At 40.0% G+C, this 21,070-nt stretch overlaps 1 protein-coding gene across 8 annotated transcripts in view; it reads left to right on the forward strand.

Annotated features, from left to right (window-relative positions):
* LUC7L2 (LUC7 like 2, pre-mRNA splicing factor) overlaps positions 1–20,666 on the forward strand; it is a 66,136-nt gene extending 45,470 nt beyond the window's left edge. For all 8 annotated transcript variants that reach the window (XM_024555030.3, XM_024555029.3, XM_045191128.2 and 5 more), the window contains 5 exons: positions 7,597–7,773; positions 8,821–8,912; positions 11,085–11,114; positions 15,240–15,431; positions 19,351–20,666. In XM_024555030.3, the coding sequence (XP_024410798.1) occupies positions 7,597–7,773; positions 8,821–8,912; positions 11,085–11,114; positions 15,240–15,431; positions 19,351–19,528 (669 nt within the window). In that variant the 3' untranslated portion in view covers positions 19,529–20,666. The remainder of the gene's footprint in view (positions 1–7,596; positions 7,774–8,820; positions 8,913–11,084; positions 11,115–15,239; positions 15,432–19,350) is intronic.
* The last annotated feature ends 404 nt before the right edge of the window (positions 20,667–21,070 follow it).

The raw sequence follows: 21,070 nt of genomic DNA on the forward strand, positions 1-21,070 counted from the left end.
ATGCAGTCCATCACTGATCAGAATGTCTTGGAGTACCTGCATGTTTTGTACTTTTCATAAAACTTCACAAGTATGTACATGATGATTTATAGTTGACCTCTGAACAATGCAGGGGTACCCTCCCTGCCTCCCACAGTAAAAAAAAAATTGGCTTATAACTTCTGACTTCCCAAAAACTTAATTACTAATAGCCTACTGTGACTACAAGCCTTACTGGTAACATAAAACAATTGATGAACACAGGTATTATATATTACAGGTATTATATCATGTATTCTTACAGTAAAGTAAGCTAGAGAAATGAAAATGCATTTACAGTACTATACTGTATTTATTGATATTCTAAGTTTATGTCATGTGTTTATAAGATGAATCACCTTCAGTGCCTATGTCAGTACTACTATCTATATAATACAAAACACTGTGTATATTTAACATCACTAACACTAGACTTCAGAAATGAAAACATGAAAAATGTATCGGTATAACAAGTCATGCTAAAATGATGGAGTAGTAATGTGATTGTTTTGTGATAGCCCAGCGCAACAGTTTTCAACCTTTTTCATCTCATTGCACACATAAGTTACAAAAATTCTGTGGCACAGAATTTTTTGTCAATCTGACAAAAAGTAGACATAATTTTTATCTGTTCACACTGGATGGCTTGTTGTGTTGGCTGTTGTCTTTTTCTTTTTAAATCCTCCCCTGAGGATATATGTATTGATTTTAGAGAGAGAGGACGGTACAGAGAGAGACATCGATCTGTTGCCTCTTGTATGTCCCCCTACCGGGATCAAACCTGCAAGCCAGGTATGTGCTCTGACCAGAGATTGAACCCGTAGCCTTATGGTACGTGGGATGATGCTCCAACTGAGCCACCTGGCCAGGGCTGTTGGCATTTTTTTAAATTTGACAGTCTAAGGGAAAAGAAGTCAGTGCCCCTGACTAGTCAGGTATTGCATGTTTTAAAAATTCTTGTGGCATACCACTTCAAAATTGCTGGCCTAGTGTAATCAGCAAGATTGCTTCACAGTAGCCTAGCCTGTACACAGTGCTTACGAAGTTTTTATGTCATACAGTGTTCCAGTCATATTCATAGCATAGTATTGAAAACTTCGTTACATTTTTAAAATATATATTTCATTGATTATGCTATTACAGTTGTCCCATTTTACCCCCTTTATTCCCCTGCGCCCTGCACACCTCTCCCCCCATGTTCCCACCACCCCAGTTCATGTCCATGGGTCGTACATATAAGTTCTTTGGCTTCTCCATTTCCTATACTATTTTTAACCTCCCCCTGTCTATTTTTTACCTACCATTTATGCTACTTATTCTTTGTACCTTTACCCTCATTCTCCCCTCTCTCCTTCCCCACTGATAACCCTCCATGTGATCTCCATTTCTGTGATTCTGTTCCTGGTCTTCTTGTTTGCTTATTTCATTTTTGTTTTTGTTTTTTTTAGGTTCAGTTGTTCATAGTTGTAAGTTTGTTGTCATGTTTTACTGTTCATGTTTTTTATCTTCTTTTTCTTAGATAAGTCCCTTAAAAAAACTACTAAACCTGTGGTGATAGGCTTATGTGCAGTTTCTCCAATTATGAAAGAGGCAAACTTTATGGTAATACAGTTCCTTGAAAGCAAACTTATGAAGGAGGAAGGCAACTAGCATGTTGTTATATTTTATGTTAAATATCACTCGCTTTGTGCCTATGGAGGGATGGGCTCTCCACTTCTGTACCAACTTGTGCCCAGTGTTCTGCACGATGACCACTTAGGCAGTGATGATGACCATGACCGATGTTTCATGCTACCGTGTTTGTGGTACACTTATTAATTTTTTCACGTGAAAGCACACACAGCAGAGAAGTTCATTAACTCTGAGCATGAAGATTACTTATTCTTCATTAAGTGGAAGTAGATTCTCACAAAGGTCTTCATCCTCACTACCTTCACACTGAGTAGGCTAAGGAGGAGGAGGAAAGGGGGATTGGTCTTGCTTTCTCAGGGGTGCAGAGGCAGAAGAAGTGGAAGGGGAGGCAGGAGAGGCATGCACACTCAGTGTATGGGATATATGGAAATAAATACTAATTTCTGTCTGGCGTTTCTGCTCTTCCATTTCTCTAAAAATGTTTCTATATCGTACCAGTCCTACTTTGACTGTTGGGTTTAATTTCAGTGACCATGTCATAGAAGGGTCCATGTCGTAAAAGCAGTGAGATGTAGTCTTGAACAGTCAGACCACTTCTGCCAAATTATCTAACGTCAGTTAGATTTCTGGGCCAGCTTCTACCTCTTCTTCCTCATTCTTTGGTTCTGGTTGGGAAGCACTCGTCTGTTAATTCCTCTGGTGTAGTTGTTGCTGATTTAGAGTGTCCAGGCTGTCACTGTGGGGACCTGCTCCCTGGGAAGTACCTTCTGTCCTTTCAAGCATTTCTTCTCCGTTTGGTGTTGCCAAGCCAAAAACGAAACTGCACAGGCTTTATTCAGTGGCCAGACAATGGAGAAGCGGAGTCAAACTCATAGGTCAACTATTCGTTTTAGAGACGTCTGGGGGAGATGACTGTGGGGGTGGAGGCATATGCATTAATTTTCGAGGAATGGGCTAGTCTGTTCCCAGAACTGGGGCACCATCCCTTTTCTTCTTTCACATGGCCCCAGTGGTGTGTCAGCTAGCATGCTCATGTAGTATATAACCAGGATGTAACGAATGAGGTTCAGGGTGGCTTGGAGGTCAGATTCAGCGCCATCTTGGTTGGTTTTTGTTATTCTAGCCCTCTTCCTTCTTTTGGGTTTTTCCTGGAACTGAAAAGGAAAGAAAGTACAAAAATTTGACAGCTGGGGGTGCCTACAGGCATGGTGACAAAATGTCTCTTAGCTCTTGAAATTCTCCAAGATCTCTATCTTGAAAACCTTTGATCCCCCACCTTTTTTGACATACAGTCTCTTTCACGATCTCCTGATTCTTGTAAACCCTGTGAAGTCATACATGACCTCTGGACGGTTTTCTGCAGCAGGAATTGATTGTTTTGGGCTTGATGCCTTCCACAGCTGTTTCTACAACAGCGGTGCATCTTCAGTGGTGTGACCCTTCCAGACTCTCGTGATGTTCTCTCTGTCAGGGTCCCCTTCCACAGCGTTGGTGTCCTTTCCAGCGAGCCCCGTGTGTGATGAGCCTTGTGTCCCCTGGTCTAAAGGCTGAGTTTAAAATACGTGGTTGGGGGAAAGTAGACCACTTCAACATCTACAAGCTGACCTAATGGGGTTCTAAGTGGCCAGGGGCATTGTCCAGTATCAAAAGAACTTTACAAGGCAGTCCCTCACTAGCAAGGTACTTCCTCACTTTGGGGACAAAGCATCAATGGAACCAATCCAGAAAAAGGGTTCTCATTGCCCAGGCCTTCTCTCTGTACTTGTACAACTGAACGACTGGCAGCAGGTGTTTATCTTTTCACTTCAAGGCTTGGGGCTTAGCAGCTTTTATCTGACTGCATTTGTGTGATACGGTAGTTGGCCTCTCACTTCCTACCTTAAATCCTGGTGCTCACTCCTCTGCCTTATTTATGTCCTTTCTGGCATTTTTTCCCAGAACAGGGAATTTTTGTGTGCATTAAAAACCTGTTTAAACAGATTCTCTTTCTCAATGATTTTCTTTTTTTTTTCTTTTTTTTGGGGGTGTGTTTCTTTTCTTTTAATATATTTATTGATTATGCTATTACAGTTGTCCCATTCCCCCCCCTCCACTCCATCCTGCCCACCCCCTCCCTCCCACATTCCCCCCCTATAGTTCATGTCCATGGGTCATACTTAGAAGTTCTTTGGCTTCTTCATTTCCTACACTATTCTTACCCTCCCCCTGTCTATTTTCCACCTATCATTTATGGTACTTATTCTCTGTACCTTTCCCCCCCTCTCCCCTTCCCACTCCCCTGTTGATAACCCTCCATGTGATCTCCATCTCTGTGGTTCTGTTCCTGTTCTAGTTGTTTGCTTAGTTTGCTTTTGTTTTTGTTTTAGGTGTGGTTGTTAATAACTGTGAGTTTGCTGTCATTTTTACTGTTCCTATTTTTGATCTTCTTTTTCTTAGGTAAGTCCCTTTACCATTTCATATAATAAGGGCTTGGTGATGATGAACTCCTTTAACTTGACCTTATCTGAGAAGCACTTTATCTGCCCTTCCATTCTAAATGATAGCTTTGCTGGATAGAGCAATCTTGGATGTAGGTCCTTGCCTTTCATGACTTGGAATACTTCTTGCCAGCCCCTTCTTGCCTGTAAGGTCTCTTTGGAGAAATCAGCTGACAGTCTTATGGGAACTCCTTTGTAGGTAACTGTGTTCTTTTCTCTTGCTGCTTCTAAGATTCTCTCCTTGTCTTTAATCTTGGGTAATGTAATTATGATGTGCCTTGGTGTGTTCCTCCTTGGGTCCAGCTTCTTTGGGACTCTCTGAGCTTCCTGGACTTCCTGGAAGTCTATTTCCTTTGCCAGATTAGGGAAGTTCTCCTTCATTATTTGTTCAAATAAGTTTTCAGGTTTTTGTTTTTCCTCTCCTCCTTCTCCTAAAATTCGGATGTTGAAACGTTTCAAAATGTCCTGGAGGTTCCTAAGCCTCTCCTTATTTTTCTGAATTCTTGTTTCTTCATTCTTTTCTGGTTGGATGTTTCTTTCTTCCTTCTGGTCCACACCGTTGATTTGAGTCCCAGTTTCCTTCGCATCACTATTGGTTCCCTGTACATTTTCCTTTGTCTCTCTTAGCCTATCCTTCATTTTTTCATCCAATTCTGTGAGCTTCTTGATAACCAGTGTTTTGAACTGTGCATCTGATAGGTTGGCTATCTGTTCGCTGCTTAGTTGAATTATTTCTGGAGGTTTGAAGTGTTCTGTCATTTGGGCTTTTTTTTTTTTTTTTTTGTCGTGGTGCTTCTGGTACTTAAAGGGGCGGAGCTTTAGGTGTTCCCGGGCCGGGTAACCTGGTCGCTGAGCTGTGACGCTGTACGTGGGGGAGGGGCCGAGAGGGAGTAATGGCGCCCACTCCACTCTCCACCGGATTTCAGTCACTCGCTGTGCTACCCACAATCAAACTGGGCCCCTCTGGTGCTGGTTCCCGAGTGGGTGGGCTTGTGCACACTCTAGGCCCCTGTGGGTCTCTCCAACGACCTCTCCTGTGTGGCTGGGGGTTTCTCCTGCTGCCGCCCCAACTCCCACAGGTTTTTTCACTCAGAGGTTTGAGGCTTTATTTCGTCGCGCTGGAGCCCTGGGTTAAGCGGTCGGGGTCTGCTACTGGCTGCTCTGCCTGGCCCGTTCTCCGCCACTCTGGGTCCAGCCCTCTCGGTTTATCTGTGCGCGAATGTGGGGCCGCAGGGTCTGCTAGTGGTCGGACTGCCTGCCCCGTTGGTCCGACACTCCGCCAGTCTCGGTCCCACCATGGCAATCCGAGTCCTCTCTGCCCTGCTGCCCCCGTCTCCGCCCCTCCTACTGGTCTGGATGAATGTTTATTTTTTATCTCCTTGGTGTCGGACTTCCTTGTCGTTTGATTTTCTGTCAGTTCTGGTTGTGCGAGGAGGCGCAGTGTGTCTACCTACGCCGCCATCTTGGTTCTCCCTCAATGATTTTCTTAATGGCATTTGGGAACTTGTCTGCTGCCTCTTGGTTGGCAGAAGCTGCTGTTTCTGTTATCTTGGCATTTGTTTTAAAAGCCAAACCACTTTTTAAAATTATCAGACCGTCCTTTGCTGGCATTAAATTCTTCAGCTTTACATCCTTCACCTTCCTTTTGCTTTAAGTTGTCTTATAATGACTTTGCTTTTTCTCAAATCATATTAAGAGTCTGTAGGTATGCCTTATAGCAGCCCTGTACCCACATAAAATTTACATTTTCAATACAAGCTAAAAGGGTATTTCATTAAAAAACTCAAGGTTTTTGCACCTACAGGTGTAGCTGCAGTGACAGTTTCATGCATTTCCTCTTTTGGGTTTTTTTTTTTTGCTTTGTTTTGTTTTCTTTTTAAACAATGGTTCTTACACTGGATTTGTTTATCTCAGAATGGTGGGCAGCGCAGCTGCAGACTTCAATTTATGCCACCTGTCAAGCACCTCAGCTTTTCTTTGTAAAGACACGACTTTTCTCTGCCTCTTGGGCTCCATAGTGGCACTTCCTGTGGGTCCCATGGTGTTAATGGAGGTTTAGGAATTGCACTAAATATGATGGAAATATGCAAGAACCTCGAGAGATCACTTTTTACTGTAGTGATCTGCAGTTTACTAGAGAGATGACTTGTTCTCACGTTTGTTTGGTAAAATGTCCTTCAGTTTGGGCTTGTCTGGTTTTTCTTCTTGGTTAGGTTTTTGATGGGAGTACCACTGAAGTAATGTCATACCCTGTCAGAAGGTGCGCGTCGGTGGTCTGTCCCGGTCTGATGATATTGCCTGTTTCTCCACTGTATTAATAAGTGTTTGGTATGGACACTTCGGAAACTGTAAATATTCTGTTTCCCATCACTTTTTGACTCACAGGTTATTACTGATTTTTGTTTGAATTTATTGACTCCCTTTTAATGAACTTTCCTGTAGATTCTATCCAGCAATGTCCACCTACACGTCCTTAGCCAAAGCTACACGGGAGCTTGGAAATGTAATGTTTTTAGCTATGTACGCTGCTGCCTCATACAAACATCAGAATTCCGTCAGTAAGGAAAAATGGTTACAGTAGATATACAAACCTGTTAATATTATTTACTGTATTTCATTAATGAACTGAACATAAATAAAATGGTTGAGTACAAGACATCTAAATCTCAGTAAGGCATCTTTCATCTCTTATTTTATAGAACATAGAACTACTGCTTTTAGTAGGAAGTTTATTATTTGTACGCCCTACCCACATTTCCAAAGGGGTGAAATGCCTAGGAATGAAGGCACTGGAAGGAACCTGTAACAATATAGAAGATGTACATTCCTTCTCTGCAAGCAGATCCTCGACTGACACATTGTTTTGGGATTGCTCCATCTCTTTTTCTTTAAAAAGAGAAAAAAAAAGATTTTATTTTAAAATCTTTAATATCTTTATCTTTATTCTATTATCTTTATTTATCTAAAGATAAATAAAATCTTTAGAGAGAGGGGAAGGGAGGTAGAAAGCAAGGAGAGAAACATCGATTGGTTGCCTCTTGCATGCCTCTAACTGGGGAACTAACCCGTAACCCAGGCATGCGCTATGACCGGGAATCAAACTGGCAGCCTTTTGCCTTACAGGTTGATGCCCAACCCATTGAGCCATACCGGCCAGGGCTCATTTTTAACAAAAACGATAGAAAACAGAACATTGCAGAATATTGAGAAAAACCATTTTGGAAAGTCGTGTTCTGTATCATGGTAGATACAGGGTAGTTCTTGGCAAAAAGTATTTGAAGCTCTCATTTATCTCCAGTGGAGAGGTCCTGAGACAGAACGGCAGATAATGGGGAATCTGTAGTATTCAGTGACAAAATAGCCCTGCTTTTGTGTATTCATTAGAAAACATACTGTTCATTGGAAAAGTATTTCTTAGTTGTATGACTTTCAATGAGGTTTACATGAACATCGTTTTTCTTTTGTTTAGGAAGTTTATCGGAATTCTATGCCAGCTTCCAGTTTCCAACAGCAGAAGCTTCGAGTCTGCGAAGTCTGCTCTGCCTACTTAGGTCTTCATGATAATGACAGGCGACTGGCAGATCATTTCGGGGGTAAACTGCACCTGGGATTTATTGAAATAAGAGAGAAGCTTGAAGAATTAAAGGTATATTGGTAAATTATATCTCTCACTTTATCCAGTTTAGCCACTCATTCTTTTGATCTGTATTAATTGTCTTTTTGTATAGTATTCTTGACTTTTTTTTTTAACAATTCATACCAAGTAGTATAGATTTTAAATTGAGATACCAGCTGGTTTAATGAATGATGTTTGAGAAACAGACCTTTAAATACTGTCCCCTTATTCATGGAGGTAGGGGTTGGATATGACCTGGAAGTAGGAACCTTAAAACAGGTTCTAAACAAATTCTTTTCTACAAAGTTCTGTAAATTTATTTTAAAAAAATTAATATTGTAATACTTGTTTTAAAAGCAGATTGAGAAAATGAGTCCAATGTTCATTTGAACTACTGTGAAGTTCTTCACTAAATAGAAAGCCTGTAGGGCCTCTACTTTCCTTTTACATTCCTGCCCCTGTTTCAGAAAGGAGTTAGGGTTAAACCATTTATTTATGTACTTATTATTCCTTTTTAAAGTGACAAAGTGAGTTTCACTATAGCAAATAGTTATCGGACTCTTAAGGTAGAACTCCAGAATGGTACATACTTGGGATTCTTTGTAGAGATACCTGGCAACAGAACTGTTTAGCATTTTACTGGCATTTTTAAAAGCAACAGCATCAGGATAGTAATTGGAAGGGGCAGAAGACGTTTCTATATTGGGAATCATACAGCATGGTGATTTATAATGCTTGATTTCTTTTAAAAAATATAATGCTAGAAAACATTTAGAGGAGAAAAATTTTATAGAACTGATTTTAAAATACCATTAGGAAGTCATAGAAAACTACAGAATTTTACAGATGTTCCCCAAAACAAAAGCTTTTGGAAACCAGACTTGTAAGCCTGATGGATGATACCTGTCAAAATTGAATTGTTCAATTTTGCAGATTTGATGTTACTAAGCAGATTTTGATGTTACTTGTGCAACATTGGAAACCAGATATGGTGAAGTATAGGATAATGCTCATTAAGAATGGACCCAATAAATAATGCTCCTCATTTATTACTATTTAAACTGTCATTTTTTAAAGAGAGTTGTAGCTGAGAAGCAGGAGAAAAGAAACCAGGAACGCCTGAAGCGAAGAGAAGAAAGGGAGAGAGAAGAAAGGGAGAAGTTGAGGAGGTATGGAATAATGGACTGAGTAGTCCGAGTGTCTGAAATTGAATGACCGGGCTCTAAAACGACATGTGATTGGTACAGGGGTCTCAGGCAGTAATAAATCTGGACCTGAGAAGTGTCTGTTTACTCTTTAAAATGTTACCATGCAAAAACAATGTTTATGCAAGGATGTTAACTTACGGCCATTCAAGGCAAGGTGTTTTCCTTCCAGATGTGTGGAAGAGGTAATAAAGAGCGCCTTACATCTTTATGTTTTGTGAGACATATAAAAAATCCTTGTAGCCCTCTGATTTTCATAATGGGCTAGATTTGTACCAGGTTGTCACAGAACTATTGTTATTTTTAAGATATATTTTATACTTGATAAAAGATTTGGTTTCTTTGTTTTATTGATTGTTTTATTTTGTATTTTTATGATATATTCAATTCTAGGAGCTATAAATGATTAAAATTTTTATTAATATAAATATGTATTTTTATATTGGTATTCATTAGTTGATAGAGTCACATAACTTCATATTTACAGTGTCTAAATGTTCTGGGTCAAAACTGGCAACAAATTGTGTTGTACTGTGCTGGCCACGTTCTCTGTGCCTGGTGCTCACAACTTCTTTCACCACTTTGGAATGGGCAGGTGCGCCACAGAAGGTTTACCTGTGGTTCTCATTTATAGTGCTCCCTTAACTGTGTAACGTTATACATCTCTGAAGTTTAAATACCTTTTCTTCAGCAGATGTGCCTCAGTTGATTGAAACCTCTATAATGTGTGCGGGGTTACACCAACTTCCTCCATTCAGTGTTCATTTATCAGTTCAGACATCGTGAAACTGGAACCTGCCGCACTGTGAAATTTGGCCTTCGGCACTGAAATGACAGAACGAGACACAGCCGCCTGGGGAGGTCTTCCTTTTTAGGGACTTGCTGTCATTCCTCCATTGATGGACATGTTCTCCATTTACCCTAAGTTTTACCTCAGAGCTTCGTCTGTTCTCTTTCTGTACACTCCAAGGGTAACATTGCCCAGTGCTGTAATATTTAAAACAATGTAAATGGCATTAGAAATCTCAGTTTAAGTTAAAATTCAACTGAATGCAGTGCCACTCACATAAATGATTCAGCTGAGGAGAGTCAGATGGGAAAAGTTCTTCACAGGACTGGGCTTTTTCATTTGTTGCCACCTGGCAAATTTCTTTTAACAGTGATTATAAAATGTAAAGTATTTCAATAATGTCTTTAAAAAGTTTTTAAGTCTGTCTATGAACTTAAGGAAATATTGTAACTAAGTGTGGAAGATGAGGAAACTGCAAGTGAGTTCAAAATTACGGAAGATAGAATTCCAGCTATGGATATTGTAAAGGGTAATGATAAAAATTACTGTCTCTTACTAAGTGGTGTTTCCCAGGCACTGTGCTAAGAATTTGCTTCTAGTAGTTCATCTAATCCTTACAACCCCGCTGTGAGATTTATATTACCCCCCTTTTAGAAATAACAGACTAAGCTGAGGGGGAATAGATGTCATCTGCCAGCGTCACACAGATGGTGGGTGGTGGAGCCAGAGTTGAAACTTCCATCAGGCTGAGTCCAAAGCCATGCTTCAACCCTTTATACGGTCTCCACAAAAACATCCCTGTAACCCTAGTAACCCTAATACCGGTGATTACTATTTATTGACTGTCAGCTGTGTGCTAGGAAGTGTAAGATTGTGTTGTGTAAGCGTATGAAGTGTCATGTTAAGAAACATGTTGTAAGATCAATTTGGGTGTCTAGGGATTATAGTCTGAGGTTGCAGATCTCAAGTGTATATACCTCAGATAATAGAAATTTTACTTTGTTCCCCAGGGGAAAGGAGAAGTGACAGAGAGATAAACAAGAGAATTTTTTCCAGGGTTGGAAGGTGGTCTCTGGAGAATGAGTGGGTTGCGATGCATGGTGTTTCAGTCTCTGAGGAGCATGGTCCTTTTGGAGAGCCGGGTATCTTAGTCCAGAGAGCTCATATGCCAAAATGGGGACGTCTGTAGAGTTTGTGGTACATTTTGAAACATTTTATGTGCATATACACATGCCTTATATTTATAAAATATAAAAATTAAAATCAGGAAGAATGTTATTTTAAGAGCACATTGTCCTTATCCTCATTTATAGTTACTTTTCTAAAAATAGACTTTTTTTTTTTAGGTCTCGATCACATAGCAAGAATCCCAAAAGGTAGGTATAATACAAGTTAAGTATAAGTAGTGAAGCTGGGTTTTTCAGAGATAGTTGATACAGATTAAATATCTTTTACAAGTGAACAAGAGTACATTTAAATAGATTAGTACACTTAATTTTTTTATAGTTCAAGTTTGAGCAATATTATTTGAGAAGAAACTGGGCAGAAGATACTCATGCATTACAGTTTAGTTTTATCAGAGTAAAATTATATACAATGCCCTGGAGTTAGAGGGAAAGCTAAAAACATTTCAGATTTTATTTATTTATTTTTAGAGAGAGGGGAAGGGAAGAAAGAGAGGGAGAGAAACATCAATGTGCGAAAGAAACATTGATTGGTTGCCTCTTGCACGCCCCCAACCAGGGGCCTGGCCTGCAACCCAGGCATGTGCCCTGACCAGAAATTTAACCAACAACCTTTTGGTTTGCAGACCAGTGAGTGCTCAATCCACTGAGCCACACCACCCAGGGAAGAACATGTCTTTAAAATCTTCTTTAGAAGCTCAGAGAAAATATGTGACAGGATTTATTTTTTTATTTTATTTATTTTTTTATTTTTCCTTATTTTTTATTGTTATTCAATTACAGTTGTGTGCCTTTTCTCCCCTTCCCTCCCCCCACCCCGGCTGAACCCACCTCCCTCCCCCACCCCCACCATCCCCCCCGATTTTGTCCATGTGTCCTTTATAATAGTTCCTGCAATCCCCTCTTCCCACTGTCCCCACCTCACTCCCCCCTGGCCACTGCTAGACAGTTCCCCCCCTCAGTGTCTCTGTGACAGGATTTATTTTTAAAAAATCAATTTGGGCCCTTTCAATTCCCAGTCAGGGCACACACCCACAGTGGGGGGCGCACAAGGGGCAGCCACACATTGATGTTTCTCTCTCTCTTTCTCCTTCCCTTCCCCAAAAATCAATTTGGGTAGTGCATCTATGAAACACATTCCAAGGGGTTATACCTGTTGAAAATGTAAGTAGGTTAAATAGTCGGATACCTTTTTGAACTAGGGGTCCGTGGTGGGTCATAAGGAGAAACTAAAATGTTCAGGTTATGCCTCCATCTTGACTGTGTGTGAGCTTATGGCGTACCCCTTTGCGACTGATCACAAAATCTTTAAAGGGCAATTGAGCCTTGAAGAGGAAGGCAACTTGGTAACACTCTTTGACTTTTGGGTTTAATATTTGAAGTCTTTTGAAACCTTTCTTTACAATTTTTACTAGTTACTGTTATTTTTTTTTCTATCTGACAGAGGTGGGGAAACAAGAGGTGTACTTCATCATTCTTGATTTTTCACTTGCCGTTCTCATTCTTATCCTTGAACTTTTCTCATGAATTTGTTCCCACCTAGAATGCCCTTTCTCATTCTTTTTCAGATACTATTATTCCTCTTGTTTGGATCACATCTTTCTGAAACGTTCTGAAAACTTAACTCTAAAGAGTAACTGTTTCCCAAGAGCTTTCCTCTGTAAACTAGAGCGTTTGTCATTATGAACAAAATATTTATTTATTTATTTATCAACTTACTTACTTTCAGAGAGAGGGGAAGGGTGGGAGAAAAAGAGGGAGAGAAACATGAATTGGTTGCCTTTTGCACGTGCCCCAGCTGGGGACCGGGCCACAACTCAGGCACGTGTTCTGACAGAGAGTCACACTGTTGACGTTTTCCTTGCCCCGCGACCGAGCCACACCGTGCTTTTTAGAATCTTTCAGGGCCCCTTCGTGCTCTGTAGAATCTTCCAGTTGTTTTTCTAAAATCTAAGAAAAACTAAGATATTAATAACCAAGACCAGTTGGGTTAGCTAATTTATATTATAGCTGTGAGTTTTTCAAATCCGGAATGAGAAGTATAAACATTAAATGATGATTCTGTTCTGTTTACTGGTTGATGAATGCAAGCTGGTTATTTGTTGAAAAATACATTTAAACTATCTGTACATAGAACATCTTTAGATAATCAGACCAGAAATTTAATTTCAACCACTCTAGTCCAAGCCACTTCTTACCTCTGTATATTCTGACACCATGTTACCTGGTCTCTAATTTCTATACTTGACCACTCCCCTTCTCTAACACAGTCTGTTTTCCACACATCAACCAGAATGAGCTTTTCAAAAAGTGAAATAAATCATGTCAGTCCTGTTCAAATATTCCTCTTGAACTCTGTTCAAGTCCCACAAAGGTACTCCATTTGCCTTTTACCTATCTGATGCCCACGTGTCTGTGTAGACATCATTCTGGAGTATACCTGGTGGGCACAGGTAGATTATGGTTGTTAGTATGGGAAATATAATAATTAACAAATAATAGGACAAGACTAAACTCTGTGTTTTGCATACTCACAACTGTAAACCTATTCTTGCTCACCCCTGGATGCTCCACTAGGTTGACTTTAACTGCTGCTCAATCTCCTTAGTACCCAGAACAGTGCAGTAGGCATCCAGTAAATGTTTTTGAATGAATAACTTTAAAAACAAATGAAATTACACATTGGAAGAAGTAGATCTGTTGTAATAGCTCAAAATGAGTAATTAAACAACATATCATTTGGTAAGACTTGTACTGAATGAATTTCACATTCTTGTCCTCCTGCTTATAAGAAATGCTCAGTTGTGGAAATGCTCAGTTCAGCTGTGGTCAGTGTGACGTGTACAGTATGTGCCTTTCTCTGACTGTAATGTTTACATACACTGAATGCTTTTAAACTTCACCTAACAAACCAATCATTTGAAAATAAACTCAGGCCCTTGCTGGTGTGGCTCAGTGGATTGAGCACTGGCCTGCGGACTGAAAGGTCCATCTGGTTTATCCCCAGTCAGAGCATGTGCCTGGGTTGCTTGGTCCCTGGTTGGGGGCGTATGAGAGGCAACCAATTGATATTTCTCTCACACATCCATGTGTCTCTCCCTCTCTTTCTCCCTCCTTTCACTTCTCTCTAAAAATAAATAAATAAAATCTTATTTTTAAAAGATGTTTCATAAAAGAATAAAAATGTGTATGGCTTGTTTTTAAAAAAGAAAGAAAAACTCAGTTTGGTAATTGCAACAGCTGAATGTGCTTTTGAACTCACTCTATCAAATGAAGCGACTCTTTCAACAAAGTGCATGTCTTTCTTTCTCTTGCTCTCCCTCAGTTGTCCTTGCTCTGCAGATGCCGTCCCCATGCTTGCTGCACAAGTTAGTTCTGTGACCCAGTGCAGACTACAGAAAGCTGCTTGGTTTTTCCTACCCAGCTTCTTCAAACTGTTTTTTCTCTGTATTCATACACTTGTAAATACATTTTCTTTGCAGCTTTAAGTAAAGTTGTCTAAAACCTTTTGTGTGTGTTACTTTATTCTTCCAGTTAAATAATGCACTACATGTCTTGATGATACTAAAACTGAGCATATTGTGGACAAATGTACTTTAGAGGTCATACAAAACCTAATTCAGAATTACTTTGTTTTGTAATTTCAATCCTTACCGGAGGACATACCTAGTGACTCTAGAGAGAGTGGAAGGGAGGGAAAGAGAGAGAGACGTTGATCAGTTGCCTCTCCTACAAGCCCTCTCCAGAGACCAAGCCTGCAACCTTGGCATGTGCCCTGCCTGGGAATCGAGCCCATGCCGTTTCGTTTTACCGGGATGACGCTCCGACCAACTCAGCCACAATGGTCAGGGCTAATCAGAGAGTTTTAACAATATTCTTTTTTTAAGTTTTTCTGTCCACCCGCCCCCCTCAACAATATTCTTTTTCATGCCTCTCCTTTCTTCTGTCCATGTCCATCAGGTACACACTATGTCTAAATTGTACTAAAAGTATTAGAAGTTTAAAGAAAATTAATTCCATAAAGCAGCTAGATAATACAATCTCTGATGAGTAGTAGTGGTATAAATTGTTTCCTTCCCTTTTTTATATTCCTGATGCAAATTTATACAATATTGATTGATCTCTGAGAGCTAGCATTAGTTTTTGTCTTGAAATTCTAGGATGTATTTATTTAAAACACCGTCAATTTATTTTAGTGTAGATTTAGCAGATTTGAAACAGAATTGGCATTAGGCAAAGCTACTGAGGTATAGTTTCTGTTTAAAGAAGAGGCTTTAGTGAATGAACATTGTAACTGAGTGAAATGTTTTTTTGTAGATCCAGGTCCAGAGAGCACCGCCGACATCGGTCTCGCTCCATGTCGCGGGAACGGAAGAGGAGAACTCGATCCAAATCTCGGGAGAAACGCCATCGCCACAGATCTCGCTCTAGCAGCCGCAGCCGCAGCCGCAGCCACCAGAGAAGTGGGCACAGTTCTAGAGACAGGAGCAGAGAGCGATCCAGGAGGAGGTACTGAGGTTGTCCGTAAGAGGACATGGAACTACCTTATGGTTTTGAATTGGAGTACTATTGGTTTGAAACTTGCATCCGTAATATGTACACATTTGTGTGTGGGTGTATAACAGTGTTTTCCCTGATTGTATGGGTAGTTCAGAAAGAATATACTTATGAGCCAGAGTAAGAAATTGGAACAAATATCTGCAGAGGTTATTGCTTTTCTCTGCATAGTGTGTCTTGGTGGGGAAAAAGTACTTTATGGGCGAATAATTTTAGGTACCAGTAGTCTTCAAGTTTTTTCTGTATGTGTTGATGAATTACGGGCTCTGAGAAGTCCTTTCATTAAGATTGTTCAGCTTTGTTAGACATTGTTTTCCATACTTCTTTGAGCTGGTGCACTTTTTCAGAGCAGACACATCCAGTATATTCGTTTTTAATCTGCACAATGGGTATGCATTGTTATATACAGTTGGGTTGGCAGGGTAGATTCGGAATCTTAAGGAAGTTAGACTTTCTAGGCATGAAAGTTCAAAAGGTACAAGGAGGGCCAGGGGGGAGTTTAAGGACCTAGATTATCTAATTGGGACAAAGGGTTAGAATGTGGCTGAGCCTCAGCACTCGCAGTCTCCATAGAAGAAACTTTCAAAACTTCTCAGGTCATGTGATGGCCCTTGAGCCAGTTCATTTCTGTTGAACATAAACCACACTTAAAATTTCTTTTTCCTTGATAACTCTTCCTAAAGATAGGATTTTTTTGAGTGCCTAGTATCTACTAGTCATAAATTTTCTATGGATTACTCCACATAAAGCCCTTGACAGAATCCACAGAAAACTGTTTAAACTTTCCAAGCTTTGTGTTGTTCTTTTAACTTCCAACCAGCCATTCCCTGAATCCACTCACAAGCTGAGTTAGTTAATAGGCTGTCAATCAATATTTATTGTATTCTTGCCTTGTTCCAACTAGCTCTTTTTCCCCAACTTTTATTGGGGTATAATTGGCAAATAAAACTCTAAGATATTTAAAGTGTACACTGTGGTGATTTGATATATGTGTACATTGCAGAAGGTTTCCCACCATTAGTTAATGAACACATCCGTCACCTCTTCGGTGAGAACATTTAAGTTCTATATTCTTAGCAAACCAAGCAGTTCTTAAGGTGACTTTAATCAGGAAGAATTGTATACTTTGTACGTAGGTCTAGCAAACAACAAGGAAATAACGTAGCTGAGCCACTTTATTCAGTTGAGTGAGAACACAGGACTAACATCTTTGACAACAATCAGACTGATATAAAACGTACTGTATTATAAAGTGCTGGACTGTGTATCATAGAGTAAATGGTAGAGGTGTTCAGATGAGGGAAATACCAGAGTAACAAAAAATGGCTTCAGATAATGGATAAAACTCAAATGAGGTGGGTATAGTTTGAATAGGTAAAACCAGTTAGGAGAAAGAGACTACAGATGAGAGTGAGTATCAGGCAAATGCAGAGAATGAGCAGGAAATTTATAAGGGACAATTCCTGATAGTGTGATTTGTAGGCCACTTGATCTCATATTCTTAAAACTGGGCAGAGTACAATGCCCAGCCAAATGCATGTAAAAAACAGTTCTCCGTGAGTCTTCACTGCACTGCAGATTTTGGTAATCATTCTGCCAGTTGATGGAAGGTCTAGGCCCAGGGGTGTCCAGCCTGTTGGCATCTCTGGGCCACACTGGAAGAAGAAGAGTTGTCTTGGGACACACATTAAGTACACAAACACTTAAGGGAAACAAAAAAGTGTCATAATGTTTTAAGTAAATTGTTGATTTTGTGTTGGGCCGCATTCATAGCCATCCTGGGCCGCAGGTTGGACACTCCTGGATCTAGACAGTTTCTTTTGAGAGCCTGCCCACCTCTCGTCGTTTCTGGCGTCTGTCACCTCCTACATATCTTTCCTGGCATTGGGGGTGGAAGGGATGTTCACCTGAGGTTTTGTTTGGTCTCTGACGCCTCCTGAATTCATGAAGTTGTGTAGGAACATTTCCCACCGAACAGATGACACCTCTGCTAAATTTCTAGCATGTTCCTACAAAGGACGATTTTTGTAGAACTATTTAAAGTTTTGCTTTTCTCTAGAGCACTTCTAATCTTGATATTCACATTACTGTCTTTCAAAGCAACACTTTTTACCAAAAATTATCAGACACCTGCTATTAAAACCTACATGTTATTATACATACATGAGCATGAAGTTATTGCTACATGTATGATTTTAATTTTCAAGGTAAAAATCTCAGTTAAGAGTCTTTTATGATGTGCTGTTCTCCTGCCCCAGCTGAAATAGTGGTCTCTGATGTAAGTAGAGTCTGTTTGTGACCTTTCCCTGGCAACAGTTACCTTGGCAGAGGAGGGCCATTTGCATTCTTCTGCTTCCTGCTCTGTTCAAACATACGGTGCAGACCCCAGAGTCAGGCTACTTGGTTTCAGTGGCCTTGGCCACGTAATCTAATGATCCCACCTTTCTTTTCCCATCTCCTAAGTAGAGCTGGTAAGAGCGCCTGCTCTGTTAGGGTTGTTGGTAGTGTGAGAGAGATAGGGAATGGGAATTGCTTGTTGTACCCATTGTAATCGCTCACAAAGCATTAGTTGATGATCATCTCATAGCTGATTTCCAGTTGTTATCACTGACCTCTTAGTCTTCATATTCCATTCTTACAAAGATTATGGGTAGGATGAGTGTAACCAGATACGTGCACTGTGTGGTTTTTTTTTTACACATCATTTTTAAATTAAGCTTATTAAAACCTTAATAAGTAGAATGCTTCTAGTTGACATTATTTTATCTTTCCGCCTTTTTTGGTTTAATCCTTAATTATATTTCTAAAACTGAGTATAGTAGTAGCTTTTTCCTGCCTTAGAAGTTGAAAGTATTAATCAGACCTCAGATCTAAATTCCGAACGTGGGTTTAAGTGAGATGATTATGTAGAAGTATCATGTCACCTGTAAAGAATGAAATAAACATAATATGTGTTTCTGATTCATTCTAGATGTTGAAAGTATAGAAGATTTCATATTAATTCTGATCCTGTGATGTCCTTTGGTTTTTCTTCTGACTGAATCTGATATAACCTTGTTTTGTTATTTACCTTATTGAAGCTGGGTGTGGTAACAGAGGTGGTATTAAGCAACAGTTATGGTTAATCAAGATTTATTGTAGTGTGATCATCTTCCTCTGTCTTCCATTCTGATTTTTTTCTTTGGTCGAATGAGCTAACTCAGGAGGAGTAAAGCACATTTTAAAAATAATAAATGTTTACCATGTCGTTAATTGAGTAGTTCTCTTACCTAAGTTGCCCGCAGGTCACATCTGGCCCTCTAGCTTGTTTTTGTATAGGCAGCAAGCTTTGGATGGTTTTTACGTTGTTTAAAGGGTTGATAAAAAAGGGAAAGGAAGAAGAATATACCACAGAGACAGTATGTGACCACAACACCTAAAACACTTACTCTCTGACCAGACAGCAAGAAAGGTGTGCAGACCCCTTGTGTAAGACACTGATTTCCATCCGATTTGGGATCTACATTCGGTTACATGTTTTTTAATTGGATAATACCTTCTGCTTTTGAAAGGTATTCTCTGTAATTCTTATACTAAATACATTTGCTAGGAATCAGAGAATCTTTTTGATTACCTCTGAGACGATGAGAATATCCTGTAAATCATTATTTTAGCATGTGGTTCTCGACTTTAGCTGTTTGTTTTTGCTTGTATCCTTGTTTTAGACCCTTACCAAATATGGTGGTGCTCTTTCCTGTCAGGAAACTGACTCCTGTCTTTCTGGATGTATTCTGTATATCTTCAGCTAGCAGTACCTTAATATTTATCCGATTCTTTCATTTGGATTTTGGGTTTCCCAACACATTTTGCTCCTCAAATTAATATTTTTCAGATCCTCAAAAGAAAGATTCAGAGACCAAGACTTAGCATCACGTGACAGAGACAGGAATTCAAGAGACAGATCACCTCGTGACAGAGATCGAAAAGATAAGAAGCGGTCCTATGAGAGCGCTAATGGCAGATCAGAAGACAGGAGGAGCTCTGAAGAGCGCGAAGCAGGGGAGATATAATTAGCTGTGTACAAGTCCTCAATCCTTAAGCTTCCTCTGGAGTTACATACCATTGTTTAGTTTACAGCTGTTCGGGGTGACACAGTGAGCAGTTCCCCACACCGGTCCAGCTAGGCTAGACGTGTACAGTTTCCAACTCGATCTGAACTGAGTGTGTTTTCCTTGATGAAGCCTCAAACTGCACCCATAGTTTCTGGGGGACCTGTAATACAGTTCTGAAAGTGTTCAACACAGTTATATACGAGGAAGATGCGGATGTCTTTGTTCTTTCTAGTAGAAGTGAGAACAAACAAATTGTGTTACTTGCCATGGGGTTTTTGAACATTTGTAAAAACGCTGTCTTCCTTTCTAGTCCAAACAGTGCAGCTTTGGGGATTTTCCTTTTTAATTCTTCTTCCTCTGACTTTTGTATCCCCTAAAGCTCCCACCCTCTAAATTTAAGAGAAAGGGGGTCAGGGAAGCAATACAGCTTCTGTTCTAAGGTTCTGTTCCCGTTAATAACTAGCTGATTACAGTTCAGAGCATTTATACTGGAATGTGTGCTGGAGAAATTTAAATACTGGGAGGTTTTTTTAGTTTGTTTAGGGTTGGAAGTTGAACAGCTCTTGCATTACATATACTTTGCTTTTTTTATTGACAATTGGAAATCAGATAAGTCTTGATTTTTCTGTTGTATTGAATTACTACATTCAGGGTGTTTTGAAAAGGGGGTGGGGACAGGGACTTTTCATAAGCACTTCATGTTTTATTTTGTGTGTGTGGAATATAAAGGCTATACCCTTATTGTAAAAAAAACAGTAATAATTAAATGAAACAGTCACCACCACCATTACTATTAAACTGTAACCTGTCTAGTAAATTGTCACTAGAACTCCTTGCTGTGGGCATTTCTTTTATTCTTTTATATCATTACTAGTGCCTTACTGTTCAAGGCACCAAAGGAGATACATACACGCACGAAGATTCAAGCCGGCCTGCTGTTCACCTGGGTCCCTGGCCGACGTACTTCAGGGCTGTCTGTACATCCGCTGCCGCGAAGGACTGGACCTGCAGAAGAAACTGGGTTTTTCATTTGCTTTTGTTTTGTATTTCTTCTTACTCAGCAAACTGAAATAAAAACACGGTATAACCAACGTAATGAGACTAACAGTTTTTGCATTGAAAAGCTGTAGATACCCATTCTTATTTAAACAAGTGTCACTTGTGATTCTAGAAAATCTGAGTAACAAAAATCCATTAAGGAAAGAAATGAGTGTCTGTGAGTGCAGTTAACTAAGATCACCTTTTAAGAACTAGTTTTGATTTGTTCCCCAAGTAGCAAATTTGAGGTCACGGGAACGTGGGCCTCACATAGGATTTATAGGGTGTAAGTGTGAGGCCCGCCTGCATCACTGGTTGCTGAGGGATTGTTCTGTATCCACACTATTCCTAGTGGTCTGCGCTCCTCTCTTAAATTCTTACAAGCACTTTGGGTTTAGTACCTTGGGATGTGGAGTAAGATTGAAAAGGTTAGGTTGGTAGGTTCGGGGAAGACTGGGACCT

The sequence above is a fragment of the Desmodus rotundus genome, chromosome 6 (genome assembly GCF_022682495.2).
Source record: "Desmodus rotundus isolate HL8 chromosome 6, HLdesRot8A.1, whole genome shotgun sequence".
NCBI lineage: Eukaryota > Metazoa > Chordata > Mammalia > Chiroptera > Phyllostomidae > Desmodus > Desmodus rotundus.